This window comes from Scyliorhinus canicula, chromosome 13, assembly GCF_902713615.1.
Source record: "Scyliorhinus canicula chromosome 13, sScyCan1.1, whole genome shotgun sequence".
Classification (NCBI taxonomy): Eukaryota; Metazoa; Chordata; class Chondrichthyes; order Carcharhiniformes; family Scyliorhinidae; genus Scyliorhinus; species Scyliorhinus canicula.
In genome coordinates, this window is record NC_052158.1 from 108,442,067 (window position 1) to 108,469,342 (window position 27,276).

Genomic DNA, 27,276 nt, shown 5'->3' on the forward strand with positions numbered 1-27,276 from the left:
ATTCAACAGGGCTGTATGAGATCACCACCTTTTGAGGGAGGGATCTCACCGCAAAAAAGAAATAACCCTGCCTCAAAAAGGAAGTAATCTTGGCCAGTAAAAAGTGGAAATTCACATGCAAACTATATTTCTTCACTGCAGAGGCTTAATCACAATTTTGAATAGAAAAGCCAAAGAATTACAACCTCAATTTGTTTTGTAGAAACCAGGGCCGGGATTCTCCCCTACCCTTTGGAGCCACGCCAGCCGGGGCCGAAAGGACTTCGCCGGCCGGCGTAAGTCCGCGCATGCGCCGGAGCGTTAGCGGCTGCTGACGTCATACCGGCGCAGGGGAGGGGGTCTCTTCCGCCTCCGCCATGGGGAAGACCATGGCGAAGGCGGTAGAAAAACAGTGCTGCCACAGCACAGGCCTGCCCGCCGATCGTTGGGCCCGATCGCGGGCCAGGCCACCGTGGGGGCACCTCCCGGCGTCAGATCGCACCCCCCCCCCCCCCCCCCCCCCCTCCTCGACGTCCGCCCTCGCCGCCAATCCCGCCGGTCAGGTAGGTGGTTTAATCCACTTCGGCGGGAGAGGCCTTTTCAGCGGCGGGACTTCGGCCCATCGCGGGGTGGAGAATCGCCGCAGAGGGCCCGCCGACCGGCACGGTGCGATTCCCGCCCCCGCCGAATCTCGGGGGGGGGGGGGGGATTGACGCTGGCCCCGGGCGATTCTCCGACCCGGCGGGGGGGGGGTCAGAGAATCCCGTCCCAGAATAGAATCCGTCAGATCTGCAACATTTTCTACCACCATCTTAAGGACAGTAAAGAAGAGAGCCGTTTCTGTTTTGCTCTTCTAGTAATCTAAGTGCGTGATATATCTCTAGAAATCATCTTTTTTTGTGTGCGAGTGTGTTTGGGCAGTCAGTGTTTGTGATGTTTTACATTTAGGTGTTGTGGAAATAAACGTCTAAACGGGATTTTCTGTTATGCCAGCCGGTCACTGGGGTTTCCCATTGTGGGGCAGCCAGGAAATTTTACGGACAGCAGGAGCTAAGCGGAGTCCCCGAGGCGAGAGTTATTCAGGAGACGACAGAGGTTGCAGGCTGAGTTTGGGGCGCTGACTACAAAGCAGCAGAGCAGCTTAGAAAGGCAAAAGGCGCGATATATGAGCATGGAGAGAAGGCCAGCAGAATGCTCGCGCAACAACTAAGGAAGAGAGAGGCGGCTAGGGAGATAGGAAGGATAGCGGATGGGGAGGGAAATCTGGTGGGGAACCCAGCAGGGCTGAACAAGGTGTTTAGGGACTTTTACAGTAAGCTGTACACTTCGGAACCCCCCAGGGGACCGGAGGGGATGAGGCAATTCCTGGACGGACTGACCTTCCCAAGAGTAGGTAGGGGGTTGGTAGACTGACCTGGGGCCCTGGTTTGGATCGAAGAGGTATTGGGGGACCTGAAGGTCATGCAGTCGGGTAAAGCCCCGGGCCGGATGGGTATCCGGTGGAATTCTACAAAAGGTTTGCTGAGATAGTGGGGCCGGTGCTGGTCAGGGTTTTCAACGAGGAAAGAGACAGAGGGGTCCTACCCCCGACGATGTCGCAGGCCGCTTATTCTGAAATGGGATAAAGACCCGGAGGCTTCTGGGTCTTGCAGGCTGATCTCTTTGATCAACGCAGATGCTAAGTTACTGGCCAAGATCTTGGCGACTAGAATTGAGGACTGTGTACCGGACATAATTGCGGAGGACCAAACTGAGTTTGTAAAGGGTAGGCAACTAGCGGCCAATCTAAGAAGGCTGCTTAATGTGATCATGATGCCCCCGGAGAGCAGGGAGGCAGAGATAGTGGTAGCTATGGATGTGGAAAAGGCTTTTGACCGGGACGAGTGGGACTATCTGTGGGAGGTGCTGAGAAGGTTTGGGTTCGGGGAGGCGTTCATTGACTGGGTTAGGCTGTTATATCAGGCCCCAGAGGCTAGTGTAAGGACAAACAGGACAGCATCAGATTACTTCAGACTGCACTGTGGGACAAGATAGGGTTACCCTCTCTCCCCACTGCTGTTTGCGCTGGCCATAGAGCCGCTGGCAATTGCTCTGAAAGCTTCAAGGGACTGGTAAGGGATGGTCCGGGATTGAGTGGAACATAAAGTCCCGTTTTACGCGGATGACCTGCTGTTATACGTGTCAGACCCAATGGCGGCGATGGAAGATAGCATAGAAATCCTGAGGGAATTTTGCCGGTTTTCAGGATATAAATTGAACACGGCTAAGAGCGAGATGTTCGTAATTCAGGCGAGGGGGCAGGAGAGTAGGCTGAAGGGGCTGCCGTTCAGGTTGGTAGGAGAAAGCTTTAGATACTTGAGGATACAGGTGACACGGGACTGTGGCAGGTTGCATAGGCTCAACCTGTCCTGATTGGTGGAACGAGTGAGGTAGGATGTTTGGAGTTGGGATGCGCTCCCGCTGTCACTAGTGGGGAGGGTGCAGACTGTTAAGATGGCGATTCCCCCGACTTCCGGTGACGGGAGGCGGGAGGCAGCCGCGGGTTGGAGGGCCCCCGTTCGGCAACGGCATTGTCGGGGATTGACGCCCGGTCCTAGGGGCAGCGAAGGCAGTGAACGCTAGGAGAAATCACAGGGAAGGGATATGTCGAGGACCAGTAAAAAAAAACGGCTGTGAAAACAGCTGAAAGTCCGTCGAGGAGTAGAAAGGTCACCGCGAGGTCACCAAGGAAAATGGAGGCTGGAGCACCAGGGGAGGCCGCATTGCTTCCGGCTGAAGAAATAACTAAGGTGATGGCTGTGGAATTCAAAAGGCAATTTACAAAATACATGGAGACAATGAGGAAGGAGATGAGGGAGGTTTTGAGTGTACTGGTGGAGGAGGCGATTTCCCCAGTGACGATGGCGATAGCGAGCGCAGTGACAGAGGTGCAGAAGCAAGGGGAGGCGCTGAAGGAAGTGGAGGAGTCATTATTGCAGCACGGTGATCAACTTACCTCGATGGGGAAGGAGATGCGGAAGGTGATGGGCATTAACAAGGATCTGCGGGGAAAAATGGAAGACCTGGAAAACAGATCCAGGCGACAGAATTTGAGGATTGTGGGGCTCCCCGAAGGAATTGAAGGGCTGAGGCCGACTGAGTATTTTGCTGCGATGCTGGCGAAACTATTGGGGGAGGGGGAGGATCCTTCCCGACATGAACTGGATCGTCGTGGGCTCATTGGTCGTGGAGGCCTGTACCAAAGGCGAGTGAGCCGCCAAGGGTAGTGACTCTGTGCTTCCGTAGGTACAATGTGAAGGAGAAGATCCTGTGCTGGGCCAAGCAGAAGCGGGTGGTGCAGTGGGCTGGAGCTGGTATATGTGTATACCAGGACTTTACGGTGGAGCTGGCGAGGAGGCGGGCTGCTTTCAACCAGGTGAAGAGGGCACTGTACATTACCAAGGTGCAGTGCGGCATTGTATATCCAGTGAAGCTGAGGGTGACTTACAAGCTCAAGGACTTTTATTTTGGAACGGCGGAGGCAGCGGAGGAGTTTGCGAAGGCAGAAGGACTGTGGCAGAACTGAGAAATTGAGAAATGGCCATGTGCCGATGTAACCTCATGACTGTATTTTCTTCTTTTTTGTTACACTGCGTGTGGATGTATGGGCTGAAGGAGCCGATGTTGTATATATTTGGACAAGGGAAGTGATGGGACTTTCACTCGAAGTGAGGGCTCTTTGGTATGTAGGTGGATATGCGGGGTTTGTGTGCTAAAAGGGGATTTCTGGGCTTTCCTAGGGCCGTGCAAGGGGGAAAAGGACCCGGGCGGGGGCCTCCACGCTGGCCGGTTTAAGCCGGCCAGTGAACGGGAGTGAGGTGGTGAGGTGGGGGGAGGTGCTGCAGACATCAGAGCCTGGCAGAATAGGGTCCAAGTGGTCTAGCGGGGGTGGAAAGTTGGGGGGAAGGAACCGAGGTTGGGGGAAGGAGTTTTACAAGAGGCAGTGGACGGAGGGGGGGGGGGGTTTACAACTCTTGGGTATCATGTACGGCACTCTTTCAGAGGTTGGACGGCATTGGGGGGTGGGGGAGGGGGCATGGGGGGATGGCGGGGAGTGGGCTCTATGGTGACCATGGGCAGTCCCGGACTCCTTTTTTCTTTTTCTCCTTTGCTTTTTTGTTTCCACCGTGGGAGGGCTTGTTTTATTGGATGCATATATTGATGGGTGGGCCGTTGTTTGGGGTGGTGGGAGGATGGGGTCGTTGTTATTGTTAAGGGGATTGATTTTAAATTTGTTACCGATTACTGTTTGTGGGTGAGGTGCAAATTTTGAAGGAAAATGTGAAAATGGCGAATAAAAACATTTATAAAAAAAAGATGACTATTCTCCCTAGATTCTTGTTCATATTTCAGTGTCTCCCCATTTTCATCCCGAGGTCCATCTTTAAGAGGCTGAATAAAATTATCCTGGGATTTGTCTGGGTGGTGAAGTCCCCGCGGATGAGGAAGTTGATGCTCGAAAGGAACAGAGGGGACGGGGGGCTGGCGTTGCCGAACTTTAGCAACTTCTACTGGGCGGCTAACATAGCGATGAGAAGGAAATGGATGGTGGGCACGGAGTCGGTTTGGGTGGAGGCTGCTTCGTGCAGGGGCACCAGTTTGGCAGCTCTGGTTAAGGCACCTCTGCTGCTCCCGCCGGCGCGGTACTCCACCAGCCCTATAGTGGTGGCGGCTCTGCGGATCTGGGGCCAGTGGAGGAGACATATAGGGGAAGTGAGAGCATCGGTGTGGACCCCAATCTGCGGTAATCACCGATTTGCCCCGGGGAACATGGACGATGGGTATCGACTGTGGCGGAGGGCGGGGATTGTGAGGGTGGGTGATCTGTTCCTGGAAGGAAGCTTTCCGAGCATGAGGGCGTTGGAGGAGAAATTTGGGCTGGCGGGAGGGAATGACTTTAGATACTTACAGGTGCGGGACTTCATGCGCAGACCAGTGCTGTCCTTCCTCCGCCTCCTGCCAAAGGGGAGGCAGGACAGGGTAGTTTCTAGGGGAGAGGTAGGTGAGGGTAGAGTCTCAGACATCTACAAAGAACTAACGGGAGCAGAGGATACACAGACTGAGGACCTGAACCTTAAGTGGGAAGAGGAGCTCGGGGGGTGGGGGGGATGGAAGACGGTATTTGGGCAGAAGCTCTGGGTAAAGTAAACACGACCGCAACATGCGCCAGGCTCAGCCTGATCCAGTTTAAGGTTGTGCACCGGGCTCACCCCCTATCGGGGTTCGCCCGGAGGTGGCAGCCATTCATTGACTAAAATTGTCTTTAAAATAAAAATAAAGCCCACTAACGACTCTACTTTCTCAGAAGACTAAGGAAATTTGGCATGTCAGCTACGACCCTCACCAACTTCTACAGATGCACCACAGAAAGCATTCTTTCTGGTTGTATCACAGCTTGTTATGGAGCCTGCTCTGCCCAAGACCACAGGAAACTACAAAAGGTAGTGAATATAGTCCAGTCCATCACACAAACCAGCCTCCCATCCATTGACTCTATCTGTAATTCCCGTTGCCTCAGAAAGGCAGCCAGCATAATTAAGGACCCCACGCACCCTGGACATACTCTCTTCCACCTTCTTCCGTCAGGAAGAAAATACCAAAGTTTGAGGTAACGTACCAACCGACTGAAGAACAGCTTCTTCCCTACTGCCATCAGACTTTTGAATGGACCTACCTCATATTAAGTTGATCTTTTCTCTACACCTTGCTATAACTGTAACATTAGATTCTGCAGTCTCTCCTTCCTTCCCTATGTACGGTATGCATGGTTTGTACAGCATGCAAGAAACAATACTTTTCACTGTATACTAATACATGTGACAATAATAAATGAAATTAAATCAAATCAAAAATTGCCCTTGAATTGGAAAAAAAAGAATTGGGTACTTTAAATTTATAAAAAAAAATAAAAAGGCTGCTGGGTCATTAAAACGTTTTCTCAGCTGTTGAATTTCTAAAATGCGCAGTTAGGCAGCTGTGTAGAACCTTAGTTAGGCCATACTTGGAAGATAGTATTCATTTCTGGTCGCCACACGACCAGAAGGATGTGGAGTCTTTGGAAAGTGTACATAAGAGGTTTACCAGGCTGCTGTCTGGTATGAAGAGCATTAGCTATGAGGACAGGTTGGATCAACTTGGTTTCTTCTCACTGGAACAGCAGAGGTTGAAGGGCGACCTGATAGAAGTCTACAAAATTATGAGGGCACGGACAGAGTGGATAGTCAGAATCCTTTTCCCACATGGAAGTTAATTATTAGGGGACAGAGTTTTAAGGTGTGAGGGGAAAGTTTAGAGGAGAGGTGTGAGAGAAGAAGTGGGTGCCTGGAACTTGCTGCTGGGTTGGTGGTAGGAGTAGGTAGGATAAGGGGCGTCTTGACAAATGCATGAATAGCATGGGAATAGATGGACACGGGGCCCCAGAAGTGTTAAAGGTTAGACGTGCAGCATTGTCGGCGCAGGTTTGGAGGGCTGAAGGGCCTGTTCCTGTGCTGTAGTTTTCTTCTTTTGTTCTTCATATGTAAATACAATAAATGCAAGTTTCAAATATCGTAACTCAACACCCATTCAGTATTAGTCACTTCGAATTGCACTATTTACCCTGATTCATGCAGGAAAATGAATCTTTGAGCTAAATGCCAAAAGATGCTTCAATAGCTAACTCAAAAATAAAACATTTGCAGTGAATATTGTGCATATATGTTGGCAACAATATTGTTAACCTTTTATTTGACCAGAGATTCTGACTTTCATCTTCTGTTTGTAATATTTGGTTCAGAATAGTGGTCAGAGATAGTTCTTTCTTGAAATCTGTTAAATATGACCAATGTCGAACTTGAAATTGAATATATTGCCTCTAACATTAATTGTTTTGTTCTTTTTTAACTCTCTGCAATGTTAACATGTTGATTAGCATCTTACCTAACAATGTCTCAGTTTCTCTTTGAGAAGCTTCTTCTCCTACAGCTGAACCCTAATCTTCCCGAATGTGTGTTTTATTATAGTCAACTTTTTGTGTTCATTGCTGAAGTCTAGACCTGCTTCGACGAGGCGCTCTCTTACAAATGCTATTTTACTTTACTAATAACTTCCTTTCTGTGATTATGTTCTTGTTTTTTCCTTTTTTTAAACTTTCTGTTTTGTCTTTATTCAAAAATTGAAATGGACAAGCAAACTTGGCATGCACTGGATTATTCCCCTCCACCCCCTTTCCACCTAGGATATTTTAGTTTATCGCTAGGAAAGCAAATTTCAGACATGCTAAAGTACATATTGTATTCTGGACTGCTTAAACCAGGGTGAACAGAAAAACATATTGTTTATTGCCATGGTTCAGTTCTCTAATTCGTTTTTTAATAAATATAAACTTGAGTTGCTGGTGTAGAAACGCTTAATGCATTCATTTGCAATCCTTTTCTTTACTATTTACACAAAAGACTAAACTAGAACAGAAATTTAAAATGAATGTATTAAGTATTTATACGCTGGGATCCCAAAACATTTTTATTCATTGGAAGGAAATTGGTTATAAAATTGCATATTTTGATGCACAGAATAGTCACAAGTAGAGTTTGGCATTGATATAATAAATTTAAAGTCAGGTTATATAATTTTTAAAAATCTATATTTCATGCAAAGTAAGGTACCCATATTAATTTTACTCATGAGCAAAACTATGTTGGTTGACCTTAGCAGATATTATGATAATTTAAATTGTTTAGAGTTTGGAACTATTGTAATGTGAACATGGAAGAAATAAATAATGGGAAAACAACTGAAAATCTGAAATAAAAACAGAAATATAACCTCTGTTGGCCAATCAGCATCTATTAATAGAAAAGACAACTTCATATTTTGGGTGTAAACCCTTCATCAGAACCCCCTTAAAAATGCAAGTGCATTTAATAGTTATGAGTAGTACAGCTTATTAGACATCAGCCACAAAATCAGTATTTGAGTGAGTATTTTCTATCAAAGTATTTAGTTACTTATCGCTCAGAAGGGAGCCATTCAATCATAGAGGCCTTGCCGGCTCTCCATGGAGTAATCCAGTCGTTTCGATTCTCACACTCTATCCCGGTATCCCTGCAACTTTACTCTCTTCAAGCGCCCATCCAATTTCCTTTTGAAACCATTGATTGTCTATGCTGACAACACCCTCATGGGCAATGAGTTCCAGGTCATTGTCACTTGTACATAAATGTTCTTCCTCTAATTCCTCTGTATCTCTTGCCCAAAACATTAAACCTGTGTCCCCTAGTTCTTGAAACATCAGCTAATGGGTGTTTAATAGGATTCAAGCTGATTTAGTGAAGTCAAAACTAAAACACAATGCCTTTTTTTGCTGAGAGAGTTTATTGATCTTGGCTAGTGTCAACACTCCTCACCCGCACCTGTGTTGAGCTATCCTGTTATATTATGTGTTCAAATACCCATCACCTGTTTCCCTTAAATGTGTAATTGACATTCACAAATCGTAACAGTGTTTGATAAAACATTTAAAATTGGAAGTTTTTTTTGCCGACTTTATCCAAACCTGTTAAAATTTTGTACACTTCTATTAAATCTCTCATCCAAGGAGAACAACCCTAGTTTCTTCAGCTTCCATCCCTGGAATCATTCTGGTTAGTCTCCTTTGCATCCTTTTAAAAACCCTCGCAACCTTAATGTGGTGACCCAGAACTGGATGCAGTATTCTAGTTATGGCTTAACTGAAGCTTTATAAAAAAATCAGCATTTCTTCCCTGCTTTTGTACTCGATGCTTCGATTTATGAAGCCAAGATTCCATGTGCTTTGCTAACCATTTTCTCAATGTGCCCTTCCACCTTCACAAATCTATGCAAATGTGCCCCAGCTCTCCATGTGCCTGTCCGCTGTTCAGAACTGTGCCATTAAGTCTCTACCTATCGCTTCTGTCAGAATGCATATCTTCACACTTCTCTATTAAATTTCATCTGCACTTGTCTAACATAATGCTAGCCTATCTATGTCCTGTTGCAGTCAATTTAGTTGTGATGAATTTTGAAGAGCAACTGCCATGAGATTGAGGTACTTTGGGAGGACGGGTTACAAGAAGACTGGGAGAGAATTGGTAGTTCAGGGGGAATAAGAGAGTCCTTTTTTTCATTTATTGCCCTGACAACTGTGGTGATTGTAGATCTGACTAGATGCAATACAACTGAGCAAGCGCTAGAGCGAGCACGGGAGAGCTATATATACACAGGGACCGGAAGTGACGACACACTTCATGGAAGGCAGAACTGGGAGCAGGACACAGACACACAGGCAGGCAGCATTTGAGGTAGCCATAAGTTGAGCGCTGAAGAGAGAACAAATTCACAATAAAGCATCTTCTCCACCTTTGAGACTACGAGCTTTATTAAGACACGAGGAACAACACATGGTACCAGGTTTGGCTTCTGACGCTTACTACAGGACAACTCAGCTGCATCACAGAAAGAACAAAATGACATGGAAATCTCCTACTGGACATTGGACTTGGGAAGACATCGCTTATTCGAGGATGTGGCTTGGAACCCCACCTCAGCTGGACATGACTGGCAATGTAAGAAATGTCTGAAAAATGTTTAAACAAATGTTCGATTTATATATCATAGCTAATGATGTAGCAGCAGCCTCAGACAAAATTAAAATAGCAATGCTCATCGCAGGACATGAAGCTAGGAAAGTATATAATGGATTTAAATACTCAAAAGATGAAGACTGCAACAACTTACAAACAATACTAAACAATTATGAAGAGTACTGTAAGGAATTTGAACAGCACGGTATGCTCAGAGGCCAAACTGCACAGAGACTGAGTGATGCAAAACAATACAAAAAGAAAGGGTTCAGTCAAGAAATCGCGAGTGAAAAGTACAGATCAAAAAGAAGAAATAACTTGAATTTTTCACAAAGCCAAAACGCTGAAATCCAGTCCAGATCGAAAGGAAAAGGCAACGTACAACTTTCAGAAAGAAAAAACGCTGAAATCCGCGATAAAATGGCGTCAGAGCACATTTTACAGTCTCGGGCACACAAAGAACAAAAAACTGCGTCTGCGCATGCGCAGGAAACGGAAGCCGCGCATGTGCAGTTACAATCACCCGTTTATCGTTCTGCGCTGATCGTTATGCGCATGCACAGTCTCAAAACGTTTTGGTCACGGATCGTTATACGCATGCGCAAGGCGCGCATGCGCAGTGGACACAAAACCGTACAGTAAAGGAAGGCCGATTTGCGCATGCACAATTTATTCCTACGCATGATGTCACGAGCGTCATGACGTCTGAGCATCCAGACCACGCCTACTTAAAAGGGAAATGCCCGATAATTGAAAACAAGATACTTAAAGCGGTAAAACCAAACTTTCTTGCCTCAGAAGACAAAAAAACGCCTGAACTTAAACCAGCAGTTGAAAACAACTCACACAACACCCTGGAAAAAGCAGTCTGCACCACCCAAAGTGAAGGGAACAAAAAGAAATCCGAAACAAAAAAAGATGATTTGTTTTTCGAAGAATACTACTCAGACATGGCTGAGTTATTCGGATATGCTGATCACAGCATCAGCGACACGGTCGCAAAGCTCAACACGAATCTACTCTTGGTAGATGAATCCAACACCATGGTGCCATGGCAGATCGTCGGTACATTGGGTGACAGCAATACCCAAGACGAAGACGACGCCACACAGAGCACAGAAAGACTCCACACAGAGAGCGATGACAGGCTCCACAGTGAGAATGATGAAAGACTCCAAAAGGGAAGCAAGCAAACACTCCCTGGCGAACACCATGCATGAACAAGACCATGAAGGTCAACCCGCCGTATCTGAGCAACCGCAAGCAGACTATGAAAGTCTACCAAGCTCACATAATCAAAAAGAAGACAATGTACATCTACCCACTGCATGCGAAAACAGTGACAAGGTGATCACACTCGACATACAGGAGGTACAGGATCACAGCGAGACTGACAGTTCTCAGCTTGTCTGTACAGAAGCACAGAGTGGGGCCACCCAAGAGTCCAGAGAGATCACGCCAATAGAAACCATCCAGATTTTGACTCCAGAAGAGGAGCACCAAGAGTCCAGTGAGACCACGCCAATAGAAACCATGCAGATTTTAACTCCAGAAGAGGAGCACCAAGAGTCCAGTGAGACCACATCAACAGCAACCATGAAAATTTTGACTCCAGAAGAGGAGCGCCAAAAGTCCAGAGAGACCACGTCAATTGAAATCATGAAGGTTTTTACTCTGGAAGAGGAGCACCAAGAGTCCAGAGAGACCGCGTCAAATGAAATCGCGAAGAATTTGACTCCAGAAGAGGAGCACCAAGAAAGCAAAGACGACGAACCAAATCCATCACAAATGACTGATGTCACCAACATCAATGCAACATCAGATCAGTCTCACCATTCTCGAGACGAAACGTTCAATGTAACAGATTCCACAAAGGACACTCGCACCAATAACTGTGACAATGACTCAAATTATCCACACGGGACACTCATTGAGCATAACAAGAAAAACAAAAATCGCAAGAAGCACTGCAGAAACAAGAAAACAGCACCAACAAAAACTACAAGCACAACGACAAAAACTACAAGAAGAACAACAAAACCAACAAGAAGCATAACAAAGATAGCGACAACAACAAAGTCAGAAACAACAAAAACAGCAACAAGAACGGCAACGAAAACAACAAAGACAGGAACGACAGAAACAACAGCAATGAAACAACGACTTGTACAAAATGGTACATCTCTGCACATGAAGGACAATGCTACAGCACACTGCAAAACAATGACAAGACTACAAACATGCCATGGGATGACAACGAATCGCACAAACTCACATCTGCTCCAGAACAAGCAAGCACACCAGCTTTCAAGGCAGATGACATAATAAATCGATACCACAAGCACAGAAAAAAGTCCATGTCAGTCAACATCAGTGGTTCGACCATGCAAACACCTTGGGATGACGCATTGGTTACTTAAAATAAGAGGAACACCAACAACATTCACCACGTCAACAACAACAAAAGAAAAAACTCAGTGAACAAATTCATCAAGTTTGGACTCATAAATGTTTTTATTAAGATTGGACTCATAAATATAAATTGGCTTTGTAAAATATGCAATAGCACCATCTCTTGTATAGATACACATACCGTAAGTAATCTAACTGTTTTGTACAATTTTCTTTAACGATGTACAGAAAATATGTAAAGAAAAAAGGGGGGATGTGGTGATTGTAGATCTGACTAGATGCAATACAACTGAGCAAGCACTAGAGGGAGCACGGGAGAGCTATATATATATATACAGGGACAGGAAGTGACGACACACTTCACGGAAGGCAGAACTGGGAGCAGGACACAGACACACAGGCAGGCAGCATTTGAGGTAGCCGTAAGTTGAGCTCTGAAGAGAGAACAAATTCACAATAAAGCATCTTCTCCACCTTTGAGACTACGAGCTTTATTAAGACACGAGGAACAACACAACAACAAAATTAAAATGCAAGCCAATGACTTGAAGGAAAATAAGGTGATGGTCAGAGGCTCTGAAATTTGATGATGTTTTTGGATTGCGGACAGAGCCATCCACTGGTCAGATTCTGTAATTACAGCATGACACATAGGTGATTACCATATATATTGAATTTGGAAAGAGAAAATTATAATGGGGAAGATGTGTGGCAAATTTCTGACAACAGGAAGTATGTATGCAGATAGGAAGTAGGAGCTAAATTTTTGACATAGATTTTCTAAACATTTCCCCAAAGGTGTGACAAATGTCACCAGTTTTCAGATGTTATTTCACACAAGGCCTATAAAGGTCGCCAGTTTTTCAGATGTTATTTCACACAAGGCCTATTTAATTCAATCTGTAATAGTTTGTATTAAACAGATCGTTACATGTCAAAACAGTTTAATTAAAGACAGAAGTTAAGCCTTACATAGTTGATGTCCACCTATACAGTGCAAAATAAATTATGTTTTACATTATTTTATGTATGTGTATAATTTTCTTTTTAACACATTACTGTGAATATAAATCCTTAATTCAAGACACTTCCTTGCTGCTGTTTCTGTATTTTTATTCAATTTTATTTTATACTGTGTTCTTTTGAAGCTTATGCACATTTCTTTAGAAACAGCAGCAAGCCCGTATCTGAACATACTTTTATATTTATCCAATGTAAATCATATAAAGTTCACAGTCATGTGTTCCTGCTTGGGCCTCGCAGGAGTGTATCTCGCAGTCAGCAGTGAAAACAAAATTTGAGCAACACACTATCAGAGCTAAACAGATCATAGACACTGTGAAAAAAATCATGGACTCCATCAATGTGGTTGCAGCAGAAAAAAGGTAAGAAATCTTCAGTGGTTTGATTCACCATACAAGGCAACAGTTGGGGAAGTTGAACCTTTGAATAAAGTATAAGCTTTGTCATGAGCTATGGCTTCAAGCAGATATGTCGAGGTGATAATTAAGATGTGAAATTATATTCTTAACACATTTTAAACTAACTATAGTTTTTGATTCTAGTCGAGTAACATTTAAGAGGATTCTGTTGTAATGATGAAACTCTCCTGTTTGTTCTCCAGACAAAATTAGGACAATTTTCCAATCCCTCCACCAATCCCACAGTATCAGTACAGCCCATTGTGACTGCACCGGCACTTCCAAATGGGCAATCCCTCCACCTTCTCCTTATAACCCTACATATTCTTCCTTTTCAGATAATAATCCAATTCCCTCTTGAATGCCTTGATTGAACCTGCCTCCACCACACTATCAGGCAATGCATTCCAGATCTTAACTATTTGTTGCAAGAAAGGGTTTCTCCTCATGTCTCCTTTGCTTCTTTTACCAATTACCATAAATCAGTTATTGATTCTTCATTATCGATCCTTCCATCAGTGGGAACAGTTTTTCCATATCTACTCTGTCCAGACCCCAAATGATTATGAATATTTCTATCAAATCTCCTTTTAACCATCTCTTCTCCAAGAAAAACAACTTCTCCAATCTGTCTACATAATTTAAGTTCCTCATCAAAGGAATTATTATTGTAAATCTTTTCTGCACTCTTTTTAATGTCTTCATATCTTTACTAAAGTGTGGTGCCCAGAACTGAACGCAGCTCTCCAGTTGAGGCCAAACCAGTGTTTTATACACATTTAACATAACCTCCTTGCTCTTACACTCTATGCCCTTATTAATGAAGTCTAGGATACTGTATGCTTTATTAACCACACTCTATTGCTTCTATTTGCCTTCCTTGTTACCTGCTGAAGTTCTACACTACTTCCTCACAGTTCACAATGCTTCCAAGTTTCATATCATCTGCAAATTTTGAAATTGTACCTAGTACATCAAAGTCTGGGTCATTAATATATATATATAAGGAAGAGCAAGAGTTCCAACAGCGACAATGGGGAATTCCACTAGATTACTTCCTCTAGCCCAAAGAACATCCATAAACTAACAGTCTCTGTTTCCTGTCACTCAGCCGAATGGGTATCCATGTTGCTACTGTCCTTTTTATTCCATGAACTAGAACTTTGTTCACAAATCTGGGGCGAAATTTTCCGACCCCCAGGCGGGTCGGAGAATCGCCTGGGGCCGCTGAAAATCCCGCCCCCGCCGTGGCAGAGATTCTCCGCCACCCGGGAAGTGGCGGTGGCGGGAATCACGCCACTCCGATCGGCGAGGCCCCTGCAGCGATTCTCCGGCCCGCGATGGGCTGAAGTCCCGCCGCTGGGAGGCCTCTCCCGCCGCCGAGGTTTGAACCACCTCTGGTGGCGGCGGGATCGGCGGTGCAACCGGGCCCCCGGGGTCCTGGGGGGGAGCGCGGGGCGATCAGACCCCGGGGGGTGCCCCCACGGTGGCTAGGCCCGCGATCGGGGCCCCCCGCTCAGACTCCGGGCCAGTGCCCTGGGTGCACTCTTTCTCCTCCGTGCCGCCATGGCCTCCGCCATGGCGGAAGCGGAAGAGAAACCCACATCGCGCATGCGCCGGTGGTGACGTCACCGCCGTCGCATGCGCCGACCGGCGAAAGCCTTTCGGCCAGCCCCGCTGCCGGGCGGTGGGCCTGAAAGGCCCCTGGCGCCGTTTTTTTGCGCCAGTCTTCTGGTGCCAACCGCTCCGGAGCAGGCCTAGCCCCCAAAGGTGCAGAGAATTCGCCACCTTTGGGGAGGCCCGACCCCGGAGTGGTTGGCGCCACTTCCCTGCGCCGGGACCCCCCGTCACGCCGGGTAGGGGAGAATCCCGCCCCTGTTGTGCAGCACTATATCAAATGCTATTTGGAAGTCCATGTACACCATTTTATTTTATACTGTGTTCTTTTGAAGTTTATGCATCGCATTGCCCTCATCAATCTTCCGTTACCTCTTCAAAAAAAACTCTGCCAAGTTATCGAGTCATAGAGGTTTACAGCATGAAAACAGTCCATTTGGCCCAACTTGTCCATGCTGCTCTGTTTGTACCACTAAGCTACTCCCAATTACCCGCATTTGGCCCATATCTCTCTCTACCCATCTTTCCCATATAACTTTAAATGCTTTTTAAAAGACTTGTACCTGCCTCTGCTACTGCCTCTGGCAGCTCATTCCAGACATTCACCTCCCTCTGGACCCTTCTTTATCTCTCCCTTCTAAATCTATGCCCTCTAGTTTTAGGTTCCCCTACCTTTGGGTAAATATGTTGACTATCTACCTTATCTATGCCCCTCATTATTTTATAGCTCTCTATAAGATCACTCAAAAAATTCCAGTCTATCCAGTCTCTCCTTCTAACTCAAACCATCAAGTCCCAGTAGCATCCTAGTAAATATTTTCTACACTCTTTCTGGTTTAATAATATCCTTTCTATAATAGGGTGACCAGAACTGTACACAGTATTCCAAGTGTGGCCAGACTAATATCTTGTACAACTTCAGCAAGACGTCCCAACTCCTGTATTCGATGTTCTGACCGATGAAAGGAGCTGTACACCTAGATCTCTTTGTTCTATAACTGAGGTACAGCGAAAAATATTGTTCTGCGTACAGTCCAGGCAGGCCGTTCCATACATGAAAAACATTGGACATACGATGAATACACAATGCAACTACATAGACCCGCTTGTTGCACAACCGTTGCTACCTTCACCCATCCTTTGCCATTGGGGTCCTCAGTTCTGATGGTGTCCCTTATCTGCAACGGCTGGAGTGGCCTTGCAGACCTATTGGAAATCTCTTTCTGCTTTTGTTTCGAAAGACCTAACTTCTTCTTGAGCTGTCGATTGACTGTGGAAGCCACCATGGAGGGCAGAGTTGTCCGCAGCTGCCTGTTCATAAGCAGCTGTGCTGGTGATAGGCCATTTACCAGTGGGGCTGACAGGACTGGAGTAATGCAAGATACGTATCATCTCGCCTATTCAGGGCCTTCGTCAGCACTGCTTCACTATGTGTACACCCTTTTCCGCCTTCCCATTCAGTTGGGGATACAGCGGGCTTGAGTTAATATGTCATATCGGCAAGCAAACTCAGTCCATTCATGATTACTGAAGCATGATCCATTGTCCAACATGACAATAGATGGAATGCCATGCCGGGCAAAGATCGCTTTGACATGCCGAATTACACAGCGAGCAGTCGTGTTGACTAACTGCACCACCTCTGCATAGTTGGAGAAGTAGTTGATTACGACCAGGTAGTCACTCCCATTAAAATGGAACAAGTCTATACCCACTTTCTGCCAGGGACTGGCAACGACATCTTCCACATGCATAGGTTCCTTGCTCTGTTTGCAGCAAAAATTCTGACAGGTATCTCACTGATCAGCCATACCTGCAATTTACTGGATAATGCATGGCCAATATATCGTCTCCTGGGCCATGCGCTTCAATTTCTCAATGCTTGGGTGCCCTTCGTAATGCTTCAGCATGAGCGACCTCAGCGAATATGGGATGACGATTCAAGAAGACTATTTACCCCACTGAGTTTGGAACGAACATAGTACGCAGAGCAGGTTACGAAAAATTGGGAAGATTCTGGGTGGGAGTGCTCGCGATCTTAGCAAGATAGTGGAGGAGGAGGTGGACCCGGACCCTTTGGTGGCGATATTTGGTGTTTCAGAGAAGCCGGAGTTCATGGAGAAGCGGAAGGCCGATATCGTGGCATTCGCCTCTCTGATTTTAAGGCGGTGAATTTTGCTGCTGTGGCGGTCGGCATCGCCACCAGGGGTGGCGGCTTGGTTGGGCGACCTGTACAACTTCCTGCGATTAGAGACGATAAAGTAAGAGTTAAGGGGCTCTTCAGGATGGTTTGAGGAAAGGTGGAGTGGATTTTTATGACCGTGTTTGAGGGGCTGTTCGTCGCAGGGGAGGGGGCGGTGAAAAAGGAGAAAAATCTGTACAGACTGTATAGTTTATTGTTGGGAAGTATGTTTCCCTGGTTGTTTATTCGTCCGTACTTGTTTTGATACATGTTTGTAATAAAATGCATTTTAAAAAACAATAGTACGCAGAGCAGGAGTTTCAGCCAACCTTCTTTGAGACATCTGCTGACCTTCTGAAGCACCGGATCAGTGGCCGTTTCTGCCCTGATCAGCCTTGACTTTTCATCAGAAATCTGAAGTGACGCAGCAACAAGATGGACATGCAGCTGAATATCGTCAGCTCCCGGTCAGACCTCACTGATGGCCGCAGCTCTCGAGAGTGTGTCGGCGACAGCCAGAAACTTGCCCTGGTATCATAGAATCATAGAATTTACAGTGCAGAAGGGGGCCACTTGGCCCATCGAGTCTGCATTGCCCCTCAAAAAGAGCACCCATCCCCATAACCCAGGAACCATTATGTTTCATGCATTGGTATCTCAGGACTAGACCATTCCAATATTGTCCTGGCTAGCTTGCCATCTTCCATGAAACACAATCTTGTGATCATCCAAAACTCTGCTGCCTGTATCTTCATTCAGCCATCACCCTTTGTGAACACTTCTGCATTGTCCTCTGGCTCAGGAAAGAATCAATTTCAAAAATTCTCAACCTTGCTTTCAAATTCCCTCTGTCACTGCAGTCCTACAAGCTCTTGAGATCTCTTTGTTGCTCCAATTCCAGCACCCTGCAGATCTCTGACTCTAATTGCTTCACCATTGGCAGATGCTTTAAGCTGCTTTGGTTGTGAGCTTTGGAATTCCCTCTTTAACTCTCTGCTTCTTCCCCTGCTTTAATTTGGTCTTTAAAACCTACCTCTTTGACCAAGCTTTTGGTCGTCTCTCCTGATATCTTTTTCTGTGTCTGTGTTAAATTTTGATTAACCTCTAATGAAGTGCTTTGGGATGTTTTGTTATATTAAAGATGTGATGGGAGAGGTGTTGGGTATGGTGAAAGAGTGCATGAGTTATTTTGTATTTTTATTTCTGTGGACAATTCATATGCACTTTGAAATGAATTAACACATCATCACTCACTTCCATCCCATCCCAGAATTAGAATTGAAATATTCTCTACTTAAATTGTTGCTAATGTCAGACATAGTCCAAGCTGACGAATAAACTTTGAGTGAGGAAAGAAATTCAATGTTGGTCAGGTCTGTGCGAGTTCAGTATCAGCATGCATCAAAGCAAGTTTTTGTTTTATTGTAGGTTAAGTAGTTGGCCAAACTGACTTGCACTGCTTTCCACAATATAGAGAAAGACTACTTAGAGGAGGTCCTCTTCAGTTGTCAACATTGTGTGCATGATGTTATAATAAGAAATTATTGCATCTTTTTTAGTTGTTCATGGAGAATTCTAGATTAAATATGTTTTTTCTCATTTGTTATATACAAACTGTGTAATCTTCTATCATGGCCATAATCAAGTGGGGGCACTGTCCCTTTAATTTTACATAAATTTGTGTAGGGAAGGATCAAAATGTAAAATTAAAGGGACAGTGCCCTTACTGGATTATGGCCATGATAAAAGGTTATACAGTTTGTGTGTAAAAATGAAGAAAACCATACTTAATCTAGCTCCCACTGACTCCCACAGCTATCTGGAATACAGCTCTTCACACCCTACACCCTATAAGGACTCCATCCCTTTCTCTCAGCTCCTTCGCCTCCGTCGCATTTGTTCAGATCATGACACTTTCCAAAATGGTGCTTCGAAAATGTGTTCCTTCTTCCTCAACCGTGATTTCCCACCTACAATTGTTGACAGGGCCCTCAACAGTGTGCGGTCCATCTCCTGCCCTCGCCCCCTGCCCTCCCTCACAGAACAAGAGTCCCCCCTCGTTCTCACATTTCACCCCAACAGCCTCCGTATACAAAGCATAATCCTCCGCCATTTCGCCAACTCCAGCGTGATGCCATCACCAAACACATCTTCCCTTCACTCCCTCTGTCAGCATTCCGCAGAGACCGTTCCCTCTGAGATAATCTAGTCCACTCCTCCACCATACCTAACACCTCTCCCATCACCCATGGTACCTTCGCATGCAATCGCAGAAGGTGTAACTCCTGCCCCTTTACCTCTTCTATGCTTCACATCCCAGGCCCAAAACGCTCATTCCAGGTTAAGCAGCGTTTCACTTGCACCTCATTCAATCTGGTCTATTGCATTTGCTGCTGCCAATGTGGTCTCCTCTATATCGGAGAGATCAAACGCAGACTGAATGTGCGTATTCAGGACTGCGTATTGCCTGCCATTTTAACACAAGACCCGGCTCCCATGCCCACATATCTGTCCTTGGCCTGCTGCAATGTTCCAGTGATGCTCAACACAAATTGGAGGAACAACATCTCATCTTACGGTTCGGCATGCTACAGCCTTCTGGTTTCAACATCGAATTCAGCAAGTTCAGATGATTAGCTCAACTCCACCGCGACCCATTTGTTTTCATCCCATTTCATTTTAACTGTCTTTTGCCATTTCTTTCTTGTCTTACTTTATATATATATATATATATATATTTATCCCCCCGCCCCCATCTTATCCACCTCCCCTATCTTATCCACCTTCCTTACCCTTTCTTTGAGGAAGTGACAAAGTTAATTGATGAGGGAAGGGCTGTAGATGTCATACATATGGACTTCAGTAAAGCATTTGATAAAGTTTCCCATGGCAGGTTGATGGAAAAAGTGAAGTCGTATGGGGTTCAGGATGTACTAGCTAGATGGATAAAGAACTGGCTGGGCAACAGGAGACAGAGAGTTGTGGTGGAAGGGAGTGTCTCAAAATGGAGAAAGGTGACTAGTGGTGTTCCACAGGGATCCGTGCTCGGACCACTGTTGTTTGTGATATACATAAATGATCTGGACGAAGGTATAAGTGGTCTGATGAGCAAGTTTGCAGATGATACTAAGATTGGTGGAGTTGCAGATAGCGAGGCGGACTGTCAGAGAATACAGCCAAATATAGATAGATTGGAGAGTTGGGCAGAGAAATGGCAGATGGCGTTCAATCCAGGCAAATGTGAGGTGATGCAATCTAACTCAAGAGCAGACTATATGGTCAATGGAAGAGTCCTGGGGAAAATTGATGTACAGAGAGATCTGGGAGTTCAGGTCCATTGTACCCTGAAGGTGGCAACGCAGGTCGATAGAGTGGTCAAGAAGGCATACAGCATGCTTGCCTTCATCGGACGGGGTATTGAGTACAAGAGTCGGCAGGTCATGTTACAGTTGTATCGGACTTTGGTTAGGCCACATTTGGAATACTGCGTGCAGTTCTGGTCGCCACATTACCAGAAGGATGTGGATGCTTCAGAGAGGGTGCAGAGGAGGTTCACCAGGATGTTGCCTGGTATTGAGGGTGCTAGCTATGAAGAAAGGTTAAGTAGATTAGGATTGTTTTCATTGGAAAGACGGAGGTTGAGGGGAGACCTGATTGAGGTCTACAAAATTATGAGAGGTATGGACAGGGTGGATAGCAACAAGCTTTTTCCAAGAGTGGGGGTGTCAATTACAAGGGATCACAATTTCAAGGTGAGAGGAGAAAAGTTTAAGGGAGATGCGCGTGGAAAATTTTTTACGCAGAGGGTGTTGGGTGCCTGGAATGCTTTGCCAGCAGAGGTGGTAGAGGCGGGCACGATAGCATCATTTAAGATGCATCTGGACAGATATATGAACGGGTGGGGAACAGAGAGAAGTAGACCTTGGAAAATAGGCAACAGGTTTAGATAAAGGATCTGGATCGGCGCAGGCTGGGAGGGCCGAAGGGCCTGTTCCTGTGCTGTAATGTTCTTTGTTCTTTCGTCCCTTTGCTTCCCCCTTCCCCTACCCTCACATCTACATCTGTCAAAATTTACCCTCTGATGTTAGTTTCTCGGTTATTTGGTCTTTCACATCTTTTGTTCTCTCTAGGGACTGCCATTAGCACTCATTCCCTTGGTTTCTGTGGCTATTAGCACTCTTTTCCCTTGGTATCTGTGGCTATGACTCGTCTTTCATTCTCACTCCGCAGTATAAAGATTTCCCACTTTCGCTGCCTTTTAGCTTTGACAAAGGGTCATCTGGACTCGAAACATTAGCTCTTTTCTCTCTCTGAAGATGCTGCCAGACCTGCTGAGATTTTCCAGCATTTTCTCTTTGGATACTTAATGTAACATTCTCCAGTGTTGTCAGGTTTTAATAATATATGAAATAAACCATATAAATTATGTGTGTGTGCTCAAAATGTAAACAATGGATTAAAACCTACCATTTCTGCTCTCAAGAGTCTTTTCCTTGGAGGAACGAGAGGACCACCTTGATCGATTGGAGTTTGTGCGAAGTCAACTAACCTTGCTGTCTGAGGATTGCAAGAAAAACATTAAACTTGTAACAGAAGAAGTAGAAGCCAAGGTGAGGATTGTAGCCCATTCCAAATGGAAGTGCTTGCCTTCAGCAGTTTGAAGTTTACTGTTGGCCATTACCGAGAGTAAACAAAATATAAGATTTGTGTATATAAAATTTAGTAAGATCATCAACTTGAAAAGTTAAATCTCCACAGATGCTACCAGATCTGCTAAGTATTACCAGCATTTAGATTTTTTTATTAGAACATTTCTGTAACTTGTTTTATTTTTCATTTGCAGCACTGATAAGTTGAGCGAACAAATGGGGGGGGGGGGTCTAAATATTCCTTAAAAGAATTTGATCCTGTGTGGAATGCCTTTCTCCTGTGGGATTTCACATGATCTACTCTCAGATGTTTTCCTCTCATTGTCTATTGGTTAAGTTCATGCTGCCTTCAAATGATAAAACGTTTTGTCAATGCAGTGCCTGGTTCGGCTAATGAGCTTTTAAAGTTATTTTCAATGTTCTGTTCAGTTCCTGATTTCACAAAGAGAACCAGGCTGTTCATGCTAGTTGCATTAGTCATATTCCTTATAACTGTGAGGGCCATGTAATCCATCATCTTCCCAAAGGAATCAGAGAAAGAAAAGTAAATTTCCACTGGGAAGGATTGCAACCTAAGCATTGCTCCAGGTCCTTTGCTCCTGCTAACCAACACATTTGGTTCACAATGAAGCCCCAACATTTAAGGAGCATAATCTATTTGTCCACCAAAAATCTATCCAGATAACACTTATTACAATATAGTTAGTTTGTGTTGTTTTATGGTTCAAGGCTTTGCATTTACAACAAATATTACATTGAAGACAGAACCATTGAGCGAAATATGTCTATACAAATGAGGGATTCATTCCTGACTCTTGAATTGACACCATGTAGACATGGTACTAATGTCTGGAGAACCTGTCTGTTCTGCTGAGTATCTCAAGGAGTAGTGGAATGCCACAATGGGTGACTTCAGAGCATATTTGTGAGTGAACCCCTTTATTGAGGGACAACCTAATTCATTTCTGGAAAATTAAAAGTCTTTGACCTTTTCAACACAAAAGATTACCAATATTTTGCTGCTGGAATTGCTCAACATAACATTGGTTATTCTCTATTAAAATGTTCTTCGGGGGCAGCACGGTGGCACAGTGGATAGAACAGCTGCCTCACGGCACCGAGGTCCCATGTTCGATACCGGCTCTGGGTATCTGTCGTGTGGAGTTTGCACATTCTCCCCGTGTTTGCATGGGTTTCGCCCCCACAACCAAAAGATTTGCAGGGTAGGTGGATTGGCCAAACAAAATTGCCCCTTAATTGTAAAAAATGAATTGGGTACTCTAAATTTTTCTTTTTTTAAGTTCTTCAGAACTTCAAACTATTTTTGTCTGAATATTCATAACTTCAGGCAAAAACAACAACTGCAATTCCAGTAACAAAATGGAAGTGTAAATCAAAGGAAGATGAAGTTATTCTCTATGGGGAGATTTGGGTCACCGTGACAACTGTTTGCTAGAGCTTTTATTTGAGTCAGAATGTTTAGATTCAAGGCAGTCTCCCTCTGAGGACTTGCACATAAATGAGGGTCGACACTCATTGCATGACTGAGGGATACTTGGTTTGATCTCTTGGCTTTAGATGAGTCGGGAATCTGTCGGTTATGGTAGTTCAGGTAAATGTTAAAAATTCAATGACACTATGACCAGTTTCTCTGCCAAAATTCTTCTCTCAATCAGGAGCATCAAAAAAAGGTTGATTGGTCAGTCATCTCATCGCTGTTTGTGCGATTTTACAGACTACCAAGTTTGCTCACATAGTGGGCGAGATTTACGGACCAATCTGCCACGTGTTTTTCGGCAGCGGAAACAGGATTTTATGGATCCTCCGTTATCAGCGGGATTTCCCCTTGAATGCACCCCTCATCGCTGGGAAACCTGTATGCCATCGGTGGGACCGGCATATCCCGCTGGCATGAACAACTGGTAAATTCGCCCAGTGAGTGTATAGAATCTCCCGCAGTGCAGAAGGAGGCCGTTCAACCCATCAAGTCTGCACCGACCCTCCTGAAAGAGCACTTTACCTCAGCCAACTCCCCCACCAATCCCCATAACCCCACTTAACATGTACATCTTTGGTCACTATGGGGCAATTTAGCATGGCCAATCCACATATTCTTCACACTGTGAGTGGAAACCGGAATATCCGGAGGAAACCACGCTCACGGGAAGAATGTGCAAACTCCGCACAGCCCCCCAAGACCAGAATCGAACCTAGGTCCCTGGCGCTGTGAGGTAGCAGTGCTATCTACTGTGTCACCGTGCACATAGGTAATAGGAACTTGTTGCAACTGGATTACTTTGAGACATTGATTAGAACAAAGAACAATACAGCACAGGAATGGGCTCTTTGGTCCTCCTAAGCCTGTACCGGCCATGATACTAACCTTGGCCAAAACCCTCAGCACTTCCTTGCGCCCTATCCCTCTATACCCATTCTGTCCATGTATTTGTCAAGATGCCTTTTGAACACCGTTAATGTATCTGCTTCCACAACCTCCCCTGGCAACGCATTCCAGGCACTCATCACCCTCTGTGTAAAAAAAAAAAAAAACCTGCCTCGCATATCTCCTCTAAACTTTGCTCCACAGACCTTAAACCTATGCCCCCTGGTGACTGACCCCTCCACCCTGGGATAGAGTGCCTGCCCATCCACTCTATCCATGCCCCTCATAATCTTGCAGACCTCTATCAGGTCACCCCTCAACCGCCGTTGTTCGAATGAAAATAGTCCGAGTCTATTCAACCTCTTTGCATAGTTAACATCCTGGCAACATTCTGGTAAACCTCCTCTGCACCCTCTCCAAACCCTCCACATCCTTCTGGTAGTGTGCCGACCAGAATTATAAGCAACATTCCAAGTGTAGCCGTACGAAGGTTCTATACAGCTGCAGCATGACTTGCCAATTTTTGTACTCGATGTCCCGTCCAATGAAGGCAAGCCTTCCGTATGCTTTCTTGACTACCTTGTCCACTTATGTTGCCACTTTCAAAGATCTGTAGACCTACACGCCCAGATCACTCTGACTTTCTATATTCCTCAGAGTTTTACCATTTACGGTATATTTCCCCTCTATGTTAGACCTACCAAAATGCATTACTGCACATTTGTCTGGATCCATGTCTCCAACCTATCTATGTCCTGCTTTATCCTCTGACAATCCTCAGCACTATCTGCCACTCCACCAACCTTGGTGTCATCTGCAAACTTACTAATCAGACCGGCTACATTTTCCTTCAAATCATTTATATGTACTACAAACAACAGAGGCCCCAGCACAGATCCCTGTGGGACACCATTAGTCGCAACCTTCCATTCAGAAAACCACCCTTCAACTGCTACCCGTTGCCTTCTGTGACCGAGCCACTTCAGTTCAGTATCCATCTTACCACCTCATCTCTGACCCCGCGTGGCTTCACCTTTTGTACCAGTCTGCTGTGAGGCACCTTGTCAAAGGTTTTACTGAAGTCCATGTAAACAACACCCACTGCCCTCCCCATATCAACCAACTTTGTAACCTCCTTAAAAAACTCAATCAAGTTAGTGAGGCATGACCTCACCTTCACAAAACCATGCTGTCTATCGCGAATGAGTCCATTTGTTTCAAAATGGGTATAAATCCTCCAATAATTTACCTACCACTGACGTGAGGCTCACCGGCCTATAGTTTCCCTGCTATCTTTCTTAACAGCGGTACCATATTAGCTATTTTCCAGTCCACTGGGATCTCACCTGTAGCCAATGAGGATACAAAGATGTCAGTCAGGCCCCAGTAATTTCTCTTCTTGCTTCCCTCAGGTGTTATGTAAATACAAGCCTTTTTAGCCATTTTGATTTTTGGCATGGTTTATCCATCAATTTATTTTAATTTATTTTTTAAACTTGCTTTCTTTTATAATTTACCTCATAAGACATGCTGGCACCCCAAGGCATCCATTTGATGGAATGCTCTGAGAAGAGCACTCTAAGTACAAAACACTTTGCCATAATTATGGTTACCTTTCTTTAACTTTCTGGTTAGTTTATTTTCTTTATTTACTTATCCGCCGATAGACATATTGTATCCACCTCATATACATGTTCCTGTGTTTCACTGTCTCCCCTGCGGCTCGAGGCTCCTTTTAATGGGACAGTGACATCAACCACTAAAGCAAAACTTATTGTCAAAACCCAAAATTTCAATATCCTAATTTGTAACTTAATCTCTCTTTATTTACAGACATTGGCAAATTTTTTAAACGTCTGCCTGCTTAAATCAGTTCTGCAATGTATAGTAGGAATTAATTAAATAAATTATATGTACAGCATTCTACAGTTTTAATTTTATCTGTGTAAGATATTCTTTGCACTGTGAAGAAGGATTCTAATTTTAATTATTGCAAGGAATACTGTCAGATATTACGACTGAGATTGTATTGTGAATCTTTAATTTTTTCATCCCAAAATTGGTATTTCAGGTTTTTGCTGCAATGACTGATGAAATCTGCCGCCTTTCTGTACTGGTTGATGAATTTCATGGAGAATTCCATTCTTCTCCTGCAGTCTTAAAGTTTTATAAAAATGTAAGGAAAAATCCATTTTATTTAGCAAATTGATAAAAGAGAAATCAAATACAACAACACTTGTATAGCTTGTTAATACCTCTAACTTTTTATATATTACATTGCTATATAGGATCTGCATAAGCACATTGAAGAAGGACTAGGGAGGAACTTGGCTGAACGTTGTTCCAGTGCAGTCCATGCCTCATTACAGACAGCGCAGCTTCAAATGATAGGTCAGTCAAGACTTAATTGAATTAAACTATTGAATTCTAAAGTAGATAGTGTGATGCCAGTTTTGAAACTGAGGCCGATCCAGCTGATTAGCATAACCTCCCGTATTATGGCGTGTGACTAACATTTTATGGAAACAGGAATCCAACTAGAACTAAAATTTAAGAATGAACAAAAAAGACTGTCGTGGGGCACAGGATAATTGTATGTAAGCAATGCAGACTTGTTTCTCAGGATCCAAATAGGAAATGTGGGCATGCCATCAGGCCTCAGGTGGTAATTCTACACATTCTGGAGAAATCTAGATTTAACAACGTCTAGAGGAGATGAATCAAAAAAATCCTCTGACCTGTTCCTTACATGTACAGTCATTAAGATCTATTGAGCAAATCAAATGTTGTCATGGTATTTTGTCATTAAAGATCACTACTTAAGTGATAGACAATAGCTCAAATTTGCAGTACGCAGAGTGATTCTCGCTTTTCGTTATTCCTACACTTATCCATGGAATTTCTCTGGGCATTTACACTGTGCTTTGTGGTTAGCAGTCAAAGCAGTGCAGCAGCTTGGGGATCTGGAACCTTTGTGAACAGAAAAAATATTGATGTGCCTTCCAAAGCAATC

General features: G+C 44.7%; 1 protein-coding gene across 3 annotated transcripts in view; it reads left to right on the forward strand.

The window, feature by feature from the left end:
* LOC119976624 (mitofusin-1-like) overlaps positions 1–27,276 on the forward strand; it is a 102,746-nt gene that overhangs the window by 37,073 nt on the left and 38,397 nt on the right. For all 3 annotated transcript variants that reach the window (XM_038817255.1, XM_038817254.1, XM_038817256.1), the window contains exons 10-13: positions 13,275–13,396; positions 21,715–21,841; positions 26,335–26,439; positions 26,552–26,654. In XM_038817255.1, the coding sequence (XP_038673183.1) occupies positions 13,275–13,396; positions 21,715–21,841; positions 26,335–26,439; positions 26,552–26,654 (457 nt within the window). The remainder of the gene's footprint in view (positions 1–13,274; positions 13,397–21,714; positions 21,842–26,334; positions 26,440–26,551; positions 26,655–27,276) is intronic.